At 35.1% G+C, this 20,873-nt stretch overlaps 1 protein-coding gene across 4 annotated transcripts in view; it reads right to left on the bottom strand.

The window, feature by feature from the left end:
* SYNRG (synergin gamma) overlaps positions 1-20,873 on the bottom strand; it is a 44,271-nt gene that overhangs the window by 11,819 nt on the left and 11,579 nt on the right. For 3 of the 4 annotated variants that reach the window (XM_016210672.2, XM_016210674.2, XM_016210675.2), the window contains exons 7-14: positions 19,940-20,173; positions 18,958-19,035; positions 16,641-16,837; positions 15,763-16,011; positions 14,508-14,641; positions 11,564-11,679; positions 11,311-11,373; positions 6,506-7,447 (exon numbers count right to left, since the gene is read on the bottom strand). In XM_016210672.2, coding sequence (XP_016066158.2) covers positions 6,506-7,447; positions 11,311-11,373; positions 11,564-11,679; positions 14,508-14,641; positions 15,763-16,011; positions 16,641-16,837; positions 18,958-19,035; positions 19,940-20,173 — 2,013 coding nt within the window. The remainder of the gene's footprint in view (positions 1-6,505; positions 7,448-11,310; positions 11,374-11,563; positions 11,680-14,507; positions 14,642-15,762; positions 16,012-16,640; positions 16,838-18,957; positions 19,036-19,939; positions 20,174-20,873) is intronic. The other variant, XM_016210676.2, reaches the window with a different exon arrangement.

Raw genomic sequence — 20,873 nt, 5'->3', positions numbered from 1 at the left:
TCTTCCAGGGGTATATTCAGGAGAATGTTTCACAAAAACAGATATTTTTATTATTAGACCCTACCAGAAAGCTCTTTGGGGAAGCTATATTATGAGCTGCTCCTAGAATCTCATCTATTAAGAGTAGCAATTTTTCTAGAGACTAAAGATAAATTTAATGAAAAGTTAAGCTCTAGTTCAAACATCACAACCAAGTTTCCAAGGCAATAAAAAGACTCTTGTGCAATTATGCAACAAGGTGTATTTTTTGTTGTTTGTTTTTAAAACAGAAATGGCTGTAGTACAATCATGTAAAAGGCATTGTAAGAAATAAGGGATTACCTTAGCTGAAAAAATATTTTTATAATACTACCAGTCTTTAACAAATCTTATATTTTATACTTTAAAAAATAATGAAGAGTAAATATACAGGATATACTAAAATCAAGCCCTGAGGCTGATTTTTAAATTTTACTTTGCTTATTTATTGGCTACTATAGTGTAAAAAAAATGTTTTACTGAAGTGCAATTCCTTTGATCATGTGTATAAGGAAGTACTAAAACTGGTTTCACATAGGAATGTGAAAACACTGTATTCCTAAACCTTAGCATTTATAAACAATATAAAAACAAAGTAGTATTTCCCAGCGTAGTGAATATTAGTAGGCCATTTGCTAAGAAAATGAGGTAAATCAGTTTACTGAGGATAGGTTAAACCAAGAAAATTCCTCATTTCCCATGTTAACAGTTTTATATTTTCTAAGCAGTCAAATTCTATCTACTTGTATGATGGTCTTAAAAATATTAAAGATTCTGTAAGACCTACATCATAAGTGATGGACGCCCTATCTGGAAAAATTATATAAAATAACCCACAGTTTATTTTTAATCACCGAAGTTGCTACAGATGAGTTTTCAATTTGATAGCTGAATTCTGAAAATTGTGAGAGAAAAGGAAAAAGAAAACAGAATGGATGCAATCATATGAACAGAGAATCACTACTGGATCTCCAATTCTACTGGAGAACTGAGGCTGCGCTAGGTCGAACTGCAACTGCACACATAGAACAGGCCAAATTGTGTGCTTTAATACACGTATTTGTTTGCAACCAGGAATGTCCTATTACAAAGGCCAAAGGAATAAACTATACAGTCTGCTTTTCATCCTGTATCTCAGATCACAGCGTGGATTTCTTGCTTATGCTAGTAACCCTATCAGTCTCTTCCATAACCTCCATTGAAATCCCTTCTGAACTGACGTGGCACATGAAAACAAGGCATTTCTTGGAACAAAGAATGTGAGCTGCCACTCTGGGACATAGAAGGCCCTACCAATTCCCATGGACATTTTCTAAAGCTGTAAGCATATGCCCAGGTGATTAAGAGTTACAGGGCTTTTGAGAAAGGGGTTTGGAAAAGAAGAAAGGAGATATGCAAATTCCATGATTCCCTAGTATTTTATGTAACAATAAAAATATTCAACAGACTCAGGAAGTCTTTGAAAAAATTAAATATCTCTTAATTTCCAATACTGATTTAATCCAAAGTTCATTTACCAAAGCAAACCATGAAATATTTATACATTTCAACTTCTTTCCACCCTGGCCCTATTCTACCCTCTGAGATCAGTTATATTCACATTCTCTATGAATTATAAAACCTGGTCTGACTGTGTCCTATATATCTCAAATATCCTGACAGATGATGCCCAGGAAAACCAGAAAATGCTGCTGTATAATTGCCTTCCAGTGTTTTTTAATTGGCATAGAAACCTCCCATTCTTTTGTACTGACTCATGGGCCAGTATTTTCCAAAACACCTTATCAAAAGTATTCAACTGATAGAAAAACAAATCTAGAAGCAGCTCTTTAAAAATAAGTTGATTCTTTGAGTTATTTTAGGATTTAGCCCAGCTTCTTTAATATTGCCAGTGACTTCTACATGTTTATTCGCTACTTTCAAAAATCAGCAGGGATTTTAATGTGAACAATAGAGTGATTGTAGAATATAAATACATTTGTATAATTTCTCAGGCACTGATGTATGAAGTCAAGCACTAACCCTATCTTACTTAACTTGGTGTTGGGGTAAACAAAACAATATTTGTTTAAACCTATAGCAGAGAGTTCTTTAAGTCTTTATTGCAAGTTTATATTATTACAAAACTTCCTCCTTAAAAATAAATGTTACTGTGGCAATATTGTTTAATTTGTGAATGTGATTGTTTTACACGCAGTTATACGCAGTCATTTTCTGCAGCCTGCTCAGATAAATGCAGAAAGGACTTAAAACAGTCTCAGATGGACCAATCTAGCATTACATAATTCCATTGACAAAGGAATATCTTAGTCAAAGCCACCACAAGATTGGTCTTATATCTGATGCCAGAAAATCCTAAAGAAAGGGTACCTGTTATTATAACTTTGGTGTACACCAAAATCTCTTTCATCCAAATAGCAATACACAAGGTTTTGAAACCAAGTATTATTCAGCTTTCTAAAGCATTATGCTCTGGAATACGTATTTTAAATGGCAGCCCCAGCTTTTCTTAGAGTTAATCTAAAACCTAATATGCAATGTTTTTCTTTCTCAAATGGCGTATTTCAGATGGTATAAGTGCTCTGTCAGGAATCCTATTAAAAATTCTCATCTTCAATGGTTTAACTTCCTTTCTACCTCAAATTTTAAAAAAGAACAAAGAACTAAAGCCTCAAATTGTAAGAAAAAGTTAAACTACAAAAACAATGCTTTTCCCAAGGTTTTTATTGATCTTGGGTTTCTGATCTGAAAACAATAGTATTCCCAAGAGTTTTTGCAATTATTATACTCCAAAATGGGGAAAAAAAGGTCCTGGCTGGGTAGCTCAGTTGCTGGAGTATTGTTCCAGTGTGACAAGATTATGGGTTTGATAACTGGTCAGGGCACCAAAAATAAATAAATAAAATGGGAAAAATATTTTCCACATTTGGCCTATTCTTGTTGCTAACTTTTGTGGGTGTTTGTATAATTCTTTTCTTAAAAATGAAAATGTTTAAAGTCTACTTTGTCTGAGGGATCCTCTAAAGTCGTTTTAAGAACTTGCTTTATGGACTAAGTAATAAACAACTGAGAGCGGTTTCACGATACATTCTAAAGCTGGAAAGAAAATGTGCTCTACAATTAGAGCATGGAGTACCCAATTTCAAACTCAAATCAAATTTAATCCTGAAAACTTTCTGGTATTAACACTGAACACTTTCCACTACAGAGATTATCAATTTAAATTCAGTTTACATACACTGTGCTCAGAACCATTTGATAATTTATTTTAAATTTAATTTACAGATAATGTGTCCCTCTTTCCCCAAAGCTCAACTCTTAGGTCTGCCCTGTCACCTTCCCTCTCTCCTCACAATGGAACTTCTACTGGAGACAGGCTCTGTGATCTTTACTAAACAGTAAAATCTACTCAGTTTTGCCCAGCCAGTGTGGCTCAGTGGTCAAGCATCAACCTATGAACCTGGAGGTCATGGTTTGATTCCTGGTTGGGGCACATATCCAGGTTTCCAGCTCAATCCCCAGTAGGGGGTGTGCAGGAGGCAGTCAATCAGTGATTCTCATCATTGATGTTTCTGTCTCTCTCTCTTTTTCCTTCCTCTCTCTGAAATCAATAAAAACATATTTTAAAAAATCTATTCAGTTTCTTCACTAGGAGTGAATTTTCTAATATGTAAAATACTGTTCAGTTTATACTTTAAAAAATATTTAAAGTTATATTTTAATCCAATGTCACGTTAAAACCTTTTATCAATGGAATTATAAGGGAAAAAGCTAAAACGCACCAATACTTTTCTTAGGAGAAAGGTGTTTGAGGAAACAAAACAAATAAAAGGAAAAACTCTCTAATCACAGGAGATGCTATTGCTTTAAACTTGATATGGACCAGGGATTTCTTTGGTCTAACCCTGAAAAAGTACAAATTACACACATCCCCACACTTTCAAAATATGCCAAAGAATTATTTATTAACATAGGACTTACAGATCACAAAAGAGAGTGGTACAGAAGAGCTGGAAAAGAAGTCATCAGAATAAGCATGCAGGTCAGTATTTGCAGAGGAATATACCAAAGCAAGTTCGAAAAGGCACAGTCACACAGAAAATGTTTATGAAAAAAGACATCAGGGAAGCAGCCAAAAAAAGAAAAAAAAGAAAAAAAAAGGCACTGATTAAAATACAAAGATTTTCAATGTCAAAGAAGAGCTGTTTTACAGGTAGGTAGATAGGTAGCTATAGAAGTCCTGCTAACCCTTTGAGTGCCACAAATGAAGGTAAGTTCTTGCTGCCAACAAAACCAGATGATCTTAATGACTGCACATCAAGATGCTTCAGTGCCAGAGAGATTAAATTTAGTGGGGGGACAAAAGCAGCCTAGTTGAAATTATATGCAGCAAGGGCTCAAAGGGTTAAATGTAATAATATGCAGAGAAATCAGGCAATGTTATTAGCATTATCTACCTTCCATACAAGAATTATAGCAAGAGTTAAAAGAGACAGTATCCCCTTCAGAGTTAAGTTAGGGTTTCTAAATAGAGATAGCAGTCTACTATGTTTTATTCTCTCTTCATCAGCCCACTTCTAATTTCTCCAACACGAAGTACCTTTAACCCTCAAACTAAGACCAAGAGCTACTATGGTCAACATGAGGATAAAGGAAAACCAAATTCCTTGAAGATGTCCCTGCCATTTACCCTCTACAATACATTTATGCAGCAGTTTTGCTCAACAATATAGTGCATTGGTCAGACATCAACCCCTTTTAACAACCGCTCTAAAGGGATACTGCTTCTTTCAGACAGGTTTACAGATCAAAAGGAGGAAACAATCTGCTTTTAAGAATATCCTCAAACTGAAGAGACTTGGCTTGAACATTACAGGTTCCAAGCTGGGAATGTTCCAAACATACATAAAAGAACATCAGCACAGAATATTATTTTAACAGGTCAATCAGAACTCAGTCAAAAAAACCAACCTCCCCTCCCTAAATAAAATGGGGAGAAAAAAAAAAAGACGCCCCAAACCCAGAGTAGACTCATCTCATAAAGACATCTAGCTTGGCACTGTGAAAGAATATAGATTCGCTTTCAGAAAAATAGCTTCTAATTAATAATTTCAGAGTCCAGAAGGCTAGTTTACTTCTTATGAGATTTTTAAATAAAAATCAAATACTGTTGTTCAGAAAATGGAGCACTTTGCAATCAACTGCTATGGCTCAAGCAGTTCATACAAAAAAAGAGAAACAAATTCACAGTATCAAACAAACAGCAGCAAAAGAAAAATATATAGGAAACCATCTGAGGAAAAGTACAAAAAAAGGAAGTAGACAGTCAGGGGCACTGGAAAATACCTTAGCAAGTAGCAACTTGAAACACATAATGTCTCTGATAACTTGCTCCTGGCTCAGCACCCTGTTTAAGAATACCTCCAACATTTCAATAGCCAAAGGACAGAGGCAATTTTGTTCTCTGACTGCAAAAGTCATAATACTTTACAATTTCTGCCTGGATCTGTAAACTTGGAAGTGTGTTATGTGTCCCTCTCTAGTTAAAAAACGACGACAACAAACCCTTCATATGCATAATAAATATTCTAGAATAATACAGTAATACTGAGATATTTCTCATTATTAAAGGCCACAAAATAGGTTTATCTTTCTATATCAAATAACAAAACAAAATAAAAACTAGGACACTTGGGAATCTAGTTTTTCTGACAAGAAGTTAAACTAGAGAATAAACTGCTACATGTAAATCCATACAGAATTTTAAGAGGGCTCCCTTATAAGATATTCTCAAACATTTTATGAGAAAGTGTGTACCCTATTCTAACATCTACAGATTTTTAATAATTTAATACTTCCAATAACAGAGTTAACACTGAAAACTGTACCTGAATCCCACTAACTCATGCCCTCCTCTTTGCCAGACCCTGGCACACAGGACATCCAACACAAGCGCTTTCCCTCTTCTTCTCTTGTAGGGACATGGCAACCTGCCGTATAACTGGCTACACATTCTTACTTTATTGACCGAACAAGAGTCTGTTTCTATAAACCAAACAGAATACTATATTGGCAGCTGTCAAATATACCAAAGAGAAGAAAAAGGAGAGGAAACACTGACCTCACTCACAGAAACGGAGGAACATTACTGACACTGCAAAACTCATTATAAAAATTTCTGGCAATGGTGGGGTCCATTTAGCAGTGGATTTTTATGTGCCTCTAACACCAAATTGGTGTTAGATTTCAAAAATGAAAATATTTTAGCTATCCAATCTAAGTTCCATAGTATTCATGGTATCCATATATCCAAGTATCCATAGACTCAAATTTAACACTGCTTTAAGGGGACTGGTAACTAAGAGGTTAATTATTAGAAATTCCTAATGGTTAAGAGCCAGAGCCTCACTGTCTGTAAATCAACACCCACAGAACCATCTTTGAAATCTGCATCACCATCACCAGAGCAATCTCACCAATTCCTCACCTGCAGCAGGAGGATGCTGGCCACTAACTGTTGGTAAATCCAAAGAGCTATCAGACATGACATGCTTAAGATCTCCTCCCACATCAGCCAGTTTCATGTCAAACTGAACAGAGAGTGCATCTTCAGAGTCCTCCTTGCCAACACTGCTGCCACCAATGGAAGGGAGATCCAAGGACTTCACCGAAGCAGAGTCTTCTTTGGTGTGTCTGAAAGCCACTGCTTTCTCTCCCAGAGATTTGTCCGAGTTCATGGAAGAAAATTTATTGGAGTGGAAGTCAGCAAAATCATCATCACTTTTTCCTGAAGGAGTGTTATCTTTCAGTTCTTCAGCACCTAGTCCAGATCCTTCCAGAGAAAGCTGTTTGAAGACATCATATTTGGTAGATGCAGCAGATGAGTTTTGTTCACTCTTCACTGTGTTGCTTGAGCTGCTGGTTAGAGGAACAGGAGTAGCTTCCTCTTTGAGGGCATCGTATTTGTCATCTGCCTTTTGCTCAGATGAAACAGAGCTATTACTAAAAGCCATAAAATCTGCAAAGTCATCCTGTTCCCCAATAGATGCTGGACTAGAATATTCTCCCAAAAGGTTGAATTCTCCAAAATCATCAGCCAAACTAGAAGATTTAGTTGATGCCAATGCTGCCATGGCTGCAGCAGATCCTGCCTGTGGTCGTGTAGCAGATTTTGATGCACTAAATGCAGCTGAAAAAGACAATGGTTTCTCACTGCTGCAAGTAACTGAGGAAAACATATCTAAATCTGCTAAGTTCAGAGGATTTTTCACTTGTGTTTGTTGTTTCTGTTGCATAGCTCCTGAGGGGAAGGCTGCTGGAAAAGTTTTATCTTTTGTTGGTGGCTCTAGTGGTGATATACTGCTGGCGGTTTTAAAGTCGGTGAAACCATCATCAGTCCCTGCAGATCTGAATTCTGCAAAGTTTTCTCCTGAAAGAAAAAAACACAGCCAAATAAGAGCTGAAAACCACCTGATGCAGAGCATGTTAAATGACAAGCATACTTTTATAGACTTTTCCCTCACTGGACATAATTTAACTACAGTTTAACCTCTACCAAACATTCCTTTAGGAACTACATGTTTCCACATTGAAGGCTAGTGATACAAAAATCAAAATCAAACCGAGGGCACCCATCATTTTCATTTGCTCCCATTTAGTATGAAAAGTCCCGATTGCCAGATCCTTCAGTTGGCCAAAAGCACTGCTCGCAGGACTTTTTCTCACTATGCCTGGCCAGCCAAGCGTACAATAAAATAAAAAGTAGGTGCTGAAGAGAGTCATATTAAAAGTGGACCTTTAAAGATAAAATGTGTTACATGGTGATCAGTTAGGAAAAATGTATCACAAGTATCAATGAAATATTATGAAAAACCTGCATCTAATACTTAGGATATACAACACTTTGTTTAACTTGGCATGTTAGGCATATTGTTAGATACTAGGTGGTCTTGCTGAAGTATATGAAGGCATTAATTTAAAGGTAACTGATGAAAAATTTTGAAAAGGTATCTACTTATTTACAAAGCATTCTGGCCCAGGGCATACTGTAAAGAAGCTTCTCCCTATACTCTCCAACATGGAAGGTTAATCTCACACACAAAAAATCTGTCAGTACTTGGGTTTTTCTTGAAATCAGCCATCTCACTAAACACTTAATTAATAAAATTCAAAGAGATTTGAATATACACCAATTCTATTATTTAAACTTTCAAAATATATGACTTAAACTTTAACTTATTCTGTGCTATTCTGAGGATGGGAACCTGAAAGAATTTTTTTATTAATATTTTAGTCAGAGAAAATAGGTACTAATGTACTTTCCACAAATATTTAAATAGACTTAGTTGAGATACTGATAAAAATCTGGAGCCATATTTTTTTTAGGTTTTCGATTCTTTACTATCATAGTAATGTTATCACTCATAGGTACAAGGTTGGGATGCAAATGATCTTAGTTTTCTAATGGTGTCTGACGGTCTTCCATAAAATCCACTAGGTAATACCAGGTAATAAAAAACAGAGATAAGCCAAATATAAATATAGCTATACCAACATCAAAATTTTAAAAAATATAAGTGCCATTTCTGGAGAGTTATAAATTAAAATACAAGCTTTAATTTCCACATCCACTTTTTAAATTCTATTTTTCCCTAAAAATGAAATAAGCATATGAATTATAAAAATGTATTTAAAACTAAAATTCAGTTCTTAAAATTGTCATTAAAACAAAACAGGCTTTAAATATATTGTGTATGTAAAGTGCTATATATGTTGATATACCATATGAAAAAAGCATGGAAAATAATGGAAGCAATTTTTCCTCCTAATATGAGATACTTAATCAATTCACCAGCATTAATTCACCAACACAGAGAAATCTATTTAATATTATTAGGAAAACTTTATAAAGAGAGGAAAAACATTTGGAACTTCTCTATCTTACGTCTGTAATACGTACCACCAATAAAACTATAGTCAATTTCACAAACTGATAGGAGACGCAGATGTAAAAATCACCCTAGTAGTTTAGGCAAGAATATTATTGATAATATTTCTATTATTTCTGTAAATGAAAAGGTAATAAGCAGCCAATTTTTGTCATAGCCAAAATTTTTGATGTGCTGCTTTGAAATATCTGTGAAATTGACAAGTTTTGCTTTCTTATTTTAAAAAAGAAATCACCACAGCAAACTAAACTTACTGATGAATTGTAAACTTTTCCATTAGAAATGTAAGCTGGGTGAAAGGCTTAAAAAGAAATAAAAACGGGTAGGTTTATAAGTTCAAAAACAAAGGGGATTTGGAGGCAAATCATTTAGTTACAGTCATTTGAAATTTGCATATCAGAAGGTCCATTAAGCATATTACTTCATGTGTAGCTTTTCACTTAATTTCTAAATCCTCATGAGTTTCCCTCTCTAGTTGTTACTTTTTAGGCCCTAAAAAGATTTCAAAAGATCACTTTTTGCTAAAACTTCAGTAAATGTCACTTATCTATATAAAAAATTTTTCTCATCAACTTTAATTATGGTTTAAACTGTAGGGTAGAAAAAAGGAAATATTATTAAATTCTGTCATTTAGTCCCCTAACAAAGCCACAGCTCTGAACATACCTTAAAATTCTTCATAAATTCTAAGATATGGCTAACAAACTTTGTTAGCCAGTGTATTTTTAATGCAAGAACAACAAAATATGTCCTCCTACAATGAACAAAGTTGGCATTTCTGCTTGGAAGGCCATAGAGTTCCAGTTAAGACAGCAATGAAAACAAGCACTCAAAAATGGCAACAATAATTTGGGATTCTGTTAATAAAGCTGCATAAAAGCAGGACTAAGGTGCTGCTTACATGTTGGCAGCACTACTGTCTTTCCCAGGAATAACATACATATCATACGATCATTAATACCATCCTACACGAAGAACCCTGGTATTAAACCATGCTCTTTACTCCAAACTTGCTTTGGCCCAGTAGTTGATGAAAACACCTTGCTAGGTAGTAAATGACAAATTAACAAGCCAAAAATTCCTCTAGGGTTTATCTTTGTGTTCCTAGTACCTAATATAGGCAAAGAGGAAGAAATAGTTATTACATCCTAAACAGCTGAATGAAACACAAGAAAACATTTTTAGCATGTAAGAACTGTAAGGGACTGAGTATTTTAGAAAAGGTGAGTTTCCCTTTTAGATATTTAAGCAGTACACTTTCTACTTTAACTTTCACATATACTTACCTTTCCTATATTCTCCTTCCACCCCTGACTCTCACCCCCATCCCCTAGGCAGAAGGTGAGAATAAATGATTGTTGAAAGATATTCCAAATTTGAGAATTCAGTATGCAAAAGCAGAATGTGGTACTGTTCCCAGGAAGAAATCCTCAATAGAGTATACAAATTTCATGGCATGCGCAGTTAAACTTTGAAGGACGTAATTTGGCATGTGGATTATCTAAACCCTATACATCAGGTTTATAGAATTTAACCACAAACATAACTTCTACCCTTTATATATGGCTCTCATATTATCATTTTACCTTTTGTTTTTTAAAATCCTCACCCGAGGATATGTTCATTGATTTTGGGGAGGGGGAGGGAGGGAGGGAGAGAGAGAGAAAGAGAGAGAGAGGGAGGGAGGGAGGGAGAGGGAGAGAGAGAATGATAGATAGATAACTGATGTGAGAGAGAAATGTCGATCATACACGCCCCAACCGGGAATCGGGGATTGAAATCACAACCTAGGTATGTGCCCAAACTGGAATTGAATCCACAACCTTTGGTTTATGGGACAATGCTCCAACCAACTGAGCCACCCAGCCAGGAAAAAGCATTCTATATTCCTTTACACTCTATTTAAGCCCTTCTAACAGACATAGAAACCACATATGCACAGAAAACCCTTTCACTTCATCTTATTAAATTATAACCAATTTTGAAGATCTTGAAAAATAAAAGACAGGTTGCTGCCTTTTGTACAGTCCATAGATTAAACACACATTCAGGAGTGTCACTGAAAGAACCTTCAAAGATCTCTTTTATTAAAAATTGAAACAGCCCAGTCGGGCGTGGCTCAGCGGTTGAGCATCGACCTAGGATCCAGGCGATCAGGGTTCGATTCCCGGTCAGGGCACATGCCCGGGTTGTGGGCTGCAGCCGATCAATGACTCTCTCATCATTGATGTTTCTATCTCTCTCTCTCCCTCTCCCTTCCTCTCTCTGAAATCAATAAAGATATATTTAAAAAATTTTTTTTTAAATTGAAACAATGTATTCATTTAATGAACCAAAAACTTACCTGAAGATTTACTCTCTGTTGTCTGTTCGAGTTCTCTGAAAGCACTGTATTTATCACCAGAGTCTATGATGAAAAGACAGAAGTTCAAGTAAGGTTAGGAACCTCGAGATCACAACTCAAGAAAGTAAGGCAGACTGGGTTAGCCAAACATACTTAGCATGTGTATAAGCATTTTACACATTTACCACAAAAGACCACTACTAAAAACAAAGATTTACATTCACAGGTTTACGAATTCAGGGACTACTATTACCTCCAAATGGAACAGTATTTTCAGAGGACTTGTCAGCTGCAATTCCTTTAAACACAGCATATTTATCCATTGAAACTGATACTTTAGTTCCAGAAAGTGGCATCAACAAAGGGGCACTGAAAGGAAAAAAAATACTTCTTAATGACTAGAACAATGAATCCTTCCCTTATCAAGTAGGAGCTTAGAATTAAGGGCAAGTAGGTACCTAGCTAAAATGCATGGCTCCTAGCTTTAAAAGTTAGAAAATATATATGCCACAAATAATGAAAAACAACATCCTTTTTCTTGAAAAAATATATTGAAACCACACCCAACCAATAATTCTTCTCTTAATTACTGTTGGATCCACGATGAACATCTAATCATCTTTTTAAGCCATAAAAACTGGAATGGCACTGGAAATAGATTACCTTAGAATGACGACCCACGGCAATTTTAACTTTAGGTCCATAAGTGAACTGCTCCAAATAGGTATACCCAATATTTTAAAGTAAATTATGTGAATCTTAATATATTCTCTAAAATGGGGTCAGAATGCAGATGTAGAATAGTTGAGATGAAAATCTATTTATGAAATGTTGTTCAAGCCAAGATGTAAATTGTCCCTCTTTTGATCATATTGCCTTGCTTACTGGCAGAAGTTTACACATCTGATAGTAGCAGTAAAGTTAATACAATTTGCATTTTTGCAAGGATCACATCTGTGGTTCCAGAAGCTATCTTTGTAGCAAAACAACAATCACTTCAAAATTAGATAAAGATACTTTTGCCTGTGGACATATTTTTCCCTGGATGGAAAAATAGTGTAATGAGTAGTATCTGTGTGGATAATTCTTAGACAGGCTTAACACATACTAGAAAAGCACTATCTTTTTTTCTTTCCTCTCTTATCACACACAGACAGCTTCCAGGAAGAACAACCTTTACATATGAATGATTATTTTCCATCACTAGTTTGTGTCACTCAATACCGCACACTGCAAGTTACATAAATGGATTTCTATTGAGTTCTCTGCTCTGGAGCAAAAATCTTTCCACAGCCATTTAAATCTTATCAGTGTCTTCAAAGCAAGGTAAGAAACCCAGCTCTTGCACACACATGCTAATCGGGTCCACAGTACTTTAGAGCTTAGTGCTATCAAATATTATAATTTCACAACACTATCGAACAGCTGTTACACATTTGATCTTGAATTTTTAAAAGTTCCATAAGTAATTAAACTGCAACTCACTGAACAGAATGTTACACAGGAATAAAGAAAAAAATCCCACAAAGTTGAGAGATATATTTGTTTTCATGACCTACAATTTTCGCTATCTGGTCTTTTAAAGTCCATTGGTCAACTCTTCTACTAAATGTGACAGTTAATTGAACATTATTAACTTAAAAATTATTTCCAGAATTGGAGGAAAAAATAGAGGATCTTCAGGGTAATGAAGTACTTCTGACTGAACTCAACAAAAAAAAAAATTCCACTTATGCTTTACAAACACTCCGTATGACTGTGGTAGATGGTTTTACTTAGTTGCTCACCCTGCTAAATACACCCATTTAAAAAGCAAAACAAAACCAAGCAACTCAAAACTCCTACACATAAATTTCACTCTATCATCAGTGCCCTATATCTGTCTTATTTTACTAGCTCCCCAGTGCCTGACATACACTAAGCTTTTTCTGAATGGATAAATGAATGATGTTGCTGTCTTCCAGGTCCCCTTTCACGCCAGCTCAAGTGCTATTTCTCCTTTGACTTTGATATCCAGTTCAACACCAAATCCAACCAATTTCTCAGATACACATTTTTCAGTATCTGTAACTTTAAACCCAGAGTACCTCTCATCATCTCACAACAGGATTATCATGGCAGCTGAATTTATCCTACACACAGTAGCAAAAATCGTTTTCATTGTGCCACTTCTTAGTTCTAAAATGCTTTACAGATTATGTCACAAATATAAGACATCCCACAGTTGGTCCCATAATGTCATTTTCCCCCAGACTAACAATACTCTCCACTCCAGCTTACTTCTAACACTTTCCCTTTTATGTTCTCTGACAAACAATGCCCATTTTCTGCTTAAAAATATCACCCAAAGTGGTCTCACATAGGCTTAGCTATATTCACATTGTAATTTAACAAATATCCTTATAAAATAAACTCACAATATGAAATATAGATGATCATAAACTAGGGAGTTCATTATATATGCACACACACATTTAAGGACCAATTCTAAGAGAGTTTTATCAGATAATATAAATGCTCAGATAAAACGAAGCTTCTTGAGAACAGGGAGCTGTATCTCTAGTGCTTACCCCAGTGTCTGGCATATAGCAGATGCTAAGTAAATGCTTCTAAATGAATAAGTAAACAATGATTGTGGATTCTTAGTCATGAGCAAAATGTTTTCATGCAAGGAAAGTCAAATCACAACTGAGTAAAAAAATATGTGCAAAGAATGACTGTGTTTGAAAGTAAACTATGGTGTGGAACTAATGTCATACAAAATTGCTGATAACCCACATATCTCAGGTCTGGCCACCATCTTAAAAATTTTCTATACCCCAATTTTAATTTCACCCACTGAGGTTTTTTCCCAAGAGGAATGAATTACCAATCTGATAACTTCAGTTTATAACTTTCATACTACAATATAATCATCCAACAAACCTTTATTAATTACATGTCATGGACTAAGTACTACATATGTAATCATGAAAGACTGTCTTCATATATATATATATATATTTTTAATTGATTTGAGAGAGAGAAAGAGAAAGGGAGACAGAGAGAGAAACATTAATGATGAGAGAGAATCATCGACCAGCCACTGTCTGCACAAACCCTGACTTGGGCCTGGGATCGAATCTGAAACCTAGGCTTGTGCCCCCAGCAGGGAATCTAGGGCCGACACTCCAACCACTGAGTCATCTCATTTGTACCTGTTTCCATGCTGGGAATTATTTATTTTTGAAGAAGCAGGTAACTCTTGGAAATCACTGAATGAGTCATCAAGGGATCCTGACTTAGAAGCATCTTGAAAATCTTGGAAGTCATCTTCTTCTGGTTTTACCACCTAGGTTCAAGAGGACATTTAAATAGAAAGCATCAAATTGATAAAGCAGTAAATAACATATCTCCAATTGTCAATCTCAAAGGCTACCTTTTATATCTCTGCATTTAGGTACAACTATCTAATTTTATTTATTTATTTTTTTCAAATACGTTTATTTTCTTTTTTAAATATGTCTTTATTGATTTCAGAGAGAGGAAGGGAAAGGGAGAGAGAGATAGAAACATCAATGATGAGACAGTCATTGATCGGCCGCCTCCTGCAGGGCCTCCGACTGGGGATCGAGCCCACAACCCGGGCATGTGCCCTGACTGCGAATTGAACCTTGATCACCTGGATCCTAGGTCGATGCTCAACTGCTGAGCCATGCCTGTCTGGGCACAACCACCTAATTTTAGAAGAACACCCTTTAGATAAAACATCAACTCAAGTGCTTAATTAAAGCAGGAATCCTGTCTTACCTTTTTAGATATTCTCATATACATATGGTAAAAGACTGATTTAAAGGGCTAACCTAAAACTTTTAAATGGCTAAATCAGTTAATACATTACTGAGAATGTATCTTTAAAAAACATTTTATATGTCTGTAAATTTACAAAGTGATATAAGCTTGTTATAACCTATCACTGTATTAAGTTCACAGTGAACCTCACTCCTAATCCCATGCTCTAGAAGTGAATACTGTTAACAGTTCGTTTGTTTTATAGAAAAATGAGCTTATATTGTTTTGCACTTAATAAAATGTAATTATATGACATGGACATCCTTTTAATGCAGTACATACAGATCGACCTCATTCATTTTAATGATCAAACAGTTTATCACTGTATGGACAAACCAAAATTTACATAACCTTTCTTTCCTGATGGACGTTTAGCCATTTCTATTTTTTACGCAAACAAACAAGGCTACAACAAATATCCTTTTGTATCTTTGCTAATTTGAGTTACTACTTCTGTAATAGTAGACTGCTAATAGGATGCCTACTAGATCAGAAGATACAGACATTTAGAATTTTGATAGCTATTAACAAATCCGAATTCCAAAAAGGCTGTACCAATAAACTCTTTTCCCTACAGATTCCTTTCAGGGATTATTTGGAATATGTAGTTTCTCCATTTACCTGGTTTGCAGGGTAAGTTGGCATAAAGCCACTGGAAGCCTGGGCTGCAGCTCCCCCGACTGGTCCAACAAGGTTAATGCCTATGACTGGCTGTCCGAGGTTGAGGGGCATGGGGCCTGCAGGGCCTGAAGGCATCCCAGTTGGCTGACTAACTGCAGTAGGCAAAGTCATAGGAAAGCCACTTAAAGTTGGAACAGGAGCTGCTGGGAACTGGTTTAAAGCATCAGGGCTCATGGCAGGAACACCCCTCTACATAGGAGGAAATGGAAACATTTTAGGGGATTGTAAACCATGTACAATCTAAATCTGGAAAAGACAGACCGAAATGTAAAATCTGTATCCCTAGTATAATTCCACTCTTAACTCTCCCAAAACTCATGAATTTGATACAAGAAAATAAGTTACAAGGTTAGTGCAAACCTAGTATTTAGCAAAAAAACAGCCAATACATATCAATTCTGACATTTTCACTCTCTGACAAGTTTGGTTAATTTACTATAATCAAGTCATGATTACATACATTACAAATGGTTTTATAATATAAGAGAAATTACTATCAGATGGAGAATACTTTATATCTGAGGAATTTTAAATAAGGACTTCAAAGGACAGAGAGTAACTTCATCTATTACCAATTTTCAAGTTCAGGAGGGATATATAGTCAGGTAGGAGGATGTTAGTATATTAAACAGTTTTTAAACAAAGGAATATTTTGCTAGTATGCACTTCATATAAACTATACATTTTTGAAGTACTGTACCTTGAAAAATAATTTAAATTTTAATGTACAAGGAATCCTATGAGGCTGTAATGACAAAGGATTCAAATTCTTTGAATTTATATTGACAAGTTATTTGATTTAACTTAACAATGTCTACCTGTGTTACTGCAATCATGGCAAGAACAGTATAAAGTTCTTCTTTAGTAAGTTTGCCAGGTGTAGTTCGATTAGCTAAGGCCCATATCTGTCCAAGAGTTTCCCTGGGAAGTCCAGATGACATCAGAATGGGATAAAGTTTTGCAGTATCTATTCCAGTTGAAGTCATTGTGGTTTCTAAGATTTTCTTATAGACATCTATTAAAGGAAAGACCAGGTTACAAATGTAAATATATCACAACTGATTGATCTTTTTTGTTGTCATTGTTGCTTATACAAGAATAAACTTAACCTTTGCTGACTGGTCATGAGTATGCAAGTGTTTGTGTCCAAACATTGCTGACTGGTCACGAGATAACTCGTGTCTGCACTTACATTAATTTAAGTAATTTTAAACACCTTGTTGACCCATCACGTCAGAAAAGTAGCCATCTGCATGGGCAAGTTCTCGCTCGAAATAGCCGGTCAGCAAGGTGTTAAGTCAAATTGCTTTAATAGAACTAAAGCTACGTCAAAGTTTGAACTACTGTAAAGATATTCAAGTGGAAATATCCAGCAGACATACGGGGTCTGGTGCTTAGAAGAGAGGTTGGAGTTTGGTCCTAAAGATGATTTGGGACTAACTGTAAGAGAATGTCTTATAATTTAGTAGAAGATAGTAACAACAAGATGGTGGTGGTACACGGAGATGCTTTGGACTTGAAAAGAGAAGTTGGAGAGTAATGATAGTAGTAATAGTTTGAAAACAGCAGTTGGAAGTGAGAATTATACCAATACCACCTTTTTCCTGCTCCTGTGAATTAGAGGCTGTGAGAGAAAATATCACTGGGTAAGGTGCCATGGAAAAGAGTCTTCAGAGAAAAATACAGTTTCAGTTAAGGTAAGGAAGGGGCTATTGGAGGTGTTTTCACAATAAAATGGGATTTCCAAAGGACAAAGTAAGAAAGGCTGTTTGAGATAGGGTTGCCATAAAATATACAAGATACCAATATTTCATGGGACATACTTATACTAAACAATTTTTTGCTGGTTATTTGAAATTCAAATTTAATTGGATGTTCTGTATGCTTATTTGCTAAATCTGGTAACCGTAGTTAGAAGAGTTTTGGGAGCTGAAAGTGAACAGGGCCTAAGTAAGACAGGGAAATATGTCTAAAGCAAAAAATTTACATTTATGATTTAAATATGGATTGCAGGTTAACCCCCTGGCCATAACAACACGTATTTTGGCTAGGAAATTATGTGTGCATGCATGTTTGGAAGGAGAAAGAAAGAAAACAAGCTGGCAGAAAATGCATGGAACTCCAAAATATATCAAGTCCAAGTTTTGTTTGTTTGTTTGTTTGGCTTAAAGACAGAGAGGAAGAACGAAAGATGCAAACTGTCTAATGAATAGGTAGAAGAAAACTTACTATTTTTTATGTACAACTGAAGTTTCATATTGGTTTGAAAACTTAACCTTTCGATTTATGATTATGTGATTATAACGTAAAGTAGACATTACTAGTTTCTTCCTAAAAGTAGTTCAGCTATTGGGATATTGCATGCGTTTTACTTAATCAAGTATAGAACAACTTCAGTTTATAACCAATCTACAAAACTAAACAGTTGATGAAAGTTTGTAAGTTACCCTTAGTCTACAAAGTAGAGCACATTTAGTAAGTTACAACTTATTAAGATTGATTAACATATTCTGCTATAATAGTCTATTCTATGCACATAAACCATGGCTTAAATAAACTTTTTCTTTGTATCAAATGAACAGTATCACAAAATGTGCACCTTAGAACATTTTTTGGCTCAACAGTAATAACATACTTAAAGTAAACATCATCTTCTAGTGCAGAAAAAGATGCTACTTGGTTTTTTACTTCATATACTACCACATGACAAAAAAGTCATAGAAATATTTTTTTTAATATAAACTAATCACCAAGAGTTCAGAAAATTGCCTCACATATATTAGTACTACTCTTGATAAGTTATTAATAATCTATAAAATAAATGTTTGATAATGTCTTTTAGAGCATGGCAAATCAAAGAAAAGTTTTTAGAATTAATAGTATACGATGGTCAATAAAACAGGAAAGCAAAACATTTCTTCTCCATTTATATAGTTACTTTATATATGAGGCAGCCTTAAAGAACACTAGATCTATTTAATTTTCTATACTCTTTCAGAAAAAAATAAACAAGAATAAAAGTTACAATTCCTTCTGCATATTTTGTAACCCCAACAGTAACTACTTACAACTACATTTACAACATTTAAAGCAAAATATCCAGATAGGAATCCTGGACCAAGAAGCTTGTATTACCTGGAACCAAACTCTCATTGTAAATCCAAGGAGGCATTCGGGGCTGAACAGGATCTTGTGAGGGAAATACTCCTACACCTAAAAGAAGATAAGAAACATTACCTAACAACATAATGGTTCATGTAGAAGATGGGGGAATCACACTGAGTCATTGTTTTTTATAAAAAGAGCACAGGCTGGAGACACTAAAAAAAAAGTCACCAATACAATGAAAATATTTGGTGTTTAAACAACTCCTATACATTAACTATCTCCTAAAGAGTCTACTAAAAAAGAAACCTAAGATGTACCAAATCAATATTCTGAAGCATATGAGGCTTGCACCATTTCACATGTATTGCAAATTAAAGAAAAAAACACTATAATCAGTGGCGTACATTTTTAGATGTAAAAAAATGTAGTTACCAAACTTTACTTACAGCTTTTAATGTTTCTTTACAAGTCTGATTCTTTTTTTTACCTGAATGACACTGCTGCATTCAACGTATAGGATTTTTGTTTACTTTGTCCAGTAAAATATCCTCCAAAAGTTTACCTCCTGTGCTGCCCACATTCTAATGCATCTCTGCAAGCTGAGTTTAGAAAAATTTGATCTTTTAGGGAGTAGTATGTCTGATTTACTTCAGAGAAGCAAAACTATATTCTCATTGGTGACTTTTCCAGTTAAATTTTAACCTTTTGACCTTTAGGGAAGAACACAAAGTGCAAGAGGGAGAAAAAGAGTTTTTATAAAAGAAGTTTCAGGAATGATTCTGATTTAAAGAAACTATCAAAAAATTTTAAAAGGAATAACAGTATATTGAAAGAATTCAGAACAAAATCGTAGGGGTTAATTGGAGAAAGAAATGCATTAAATATATTTTAAGCAAAATTTTGATTAGCAAAATCAAGCAGCATTCATTTTAAGATTAATGCTTAAGGTGTTAGCATTTGAGCAGCATTTGGTTAAATAAACTTTTTGCTGAATATTTCATGAGCTCACCACTCTCTTCAATGGGCAGGTTTGGGTCTGAAGTCTTTTCTGCCTCTGCAGTAGTGGTACCACTTACACGTCCATCCACAGCACCCCTGATACTGGCCGTTAAACTGGGATGGTTCTTACTGGAACCTGGGCCTTGGGCTCTGTGCCCAACCTCAGAAGTATTTAATTTAATTTGTTCCTGCCCAGGTGTACTTATATCACAAGATACTAGGAGCTTCTCCTCCAAAGAAGGGCCTAAACAAACAGCATGAAGGATTATTTGTATATAACTGCAAATTTCTAAGTTTTCAATCATCCATTTCCATCCCCAGATTCTAAAGGGAAGACCCTGCCACATATAATGTAAATTTTGCAATAATTCAATTACTATGCATTTGTATAGGACTTGAGAGACTTACATATTTTAAATCTACTTTGTCAAGAATTCTATGAGAACAGGTAGAATGGTATAGTAGAAGGAGTACTACCTTAGAAATCTGGTGACCTACACAAGGTATGGACACTTCTACTAACTACAGGTGAGACCCTTCGCCAGTAACATCATCTCTGGGTCTGTTTCTCCTCTGTCAACCGAGAAAGTGTGGACTAAGTACATATCAGCTAATATCCCTCTCAGCACTACTATATGTCTCAAGATACAGTATTTCACAAGTGATAAAACTCAGATACAAAAGTGTTTAAAGATTTGCCTGAGGACAAATTGATAGCAAATGAAGAACCTGAACCAGGGACAGCACTTTCTAAAGCAGCTTTCCCTGGCTCATTGTTCTTAAGAAAATTATATTAGTGATTTTCCCAAACAAGAGAATCTTCTGAAGAAATCAGCTTGTTTTTAAAATTCTAAGGTGCTTTCAATAGTGCCTAATTTAGAGTTTTAAATCACTTTTCTGGAAAGTGAGGTCCCAAAACTTAAAAATTTAGATTCTTGTTTTGA

The sequence above is a fragment of the Miniopterus natalensis genome, chromosome 17, assembly GCF_054644295.1.
Source record: "Miniopterus natalensis isolate mMinNat1 chromosome 17, mMinNat1.hap1, whole genome shotgun sequence".
Classification (NCBI taxonomy): domain Eukaryota; kingdom Metazoa; phylum Chordata; class Mammalia; order Chiroptera; family Miniopteridae; genus Miniopterus; species Miniopterus natalensis.
Note: the sequence above shows the minus strand (reverse complement) of the source record. Positions and strands in the feature narration are given on the sequence as shown.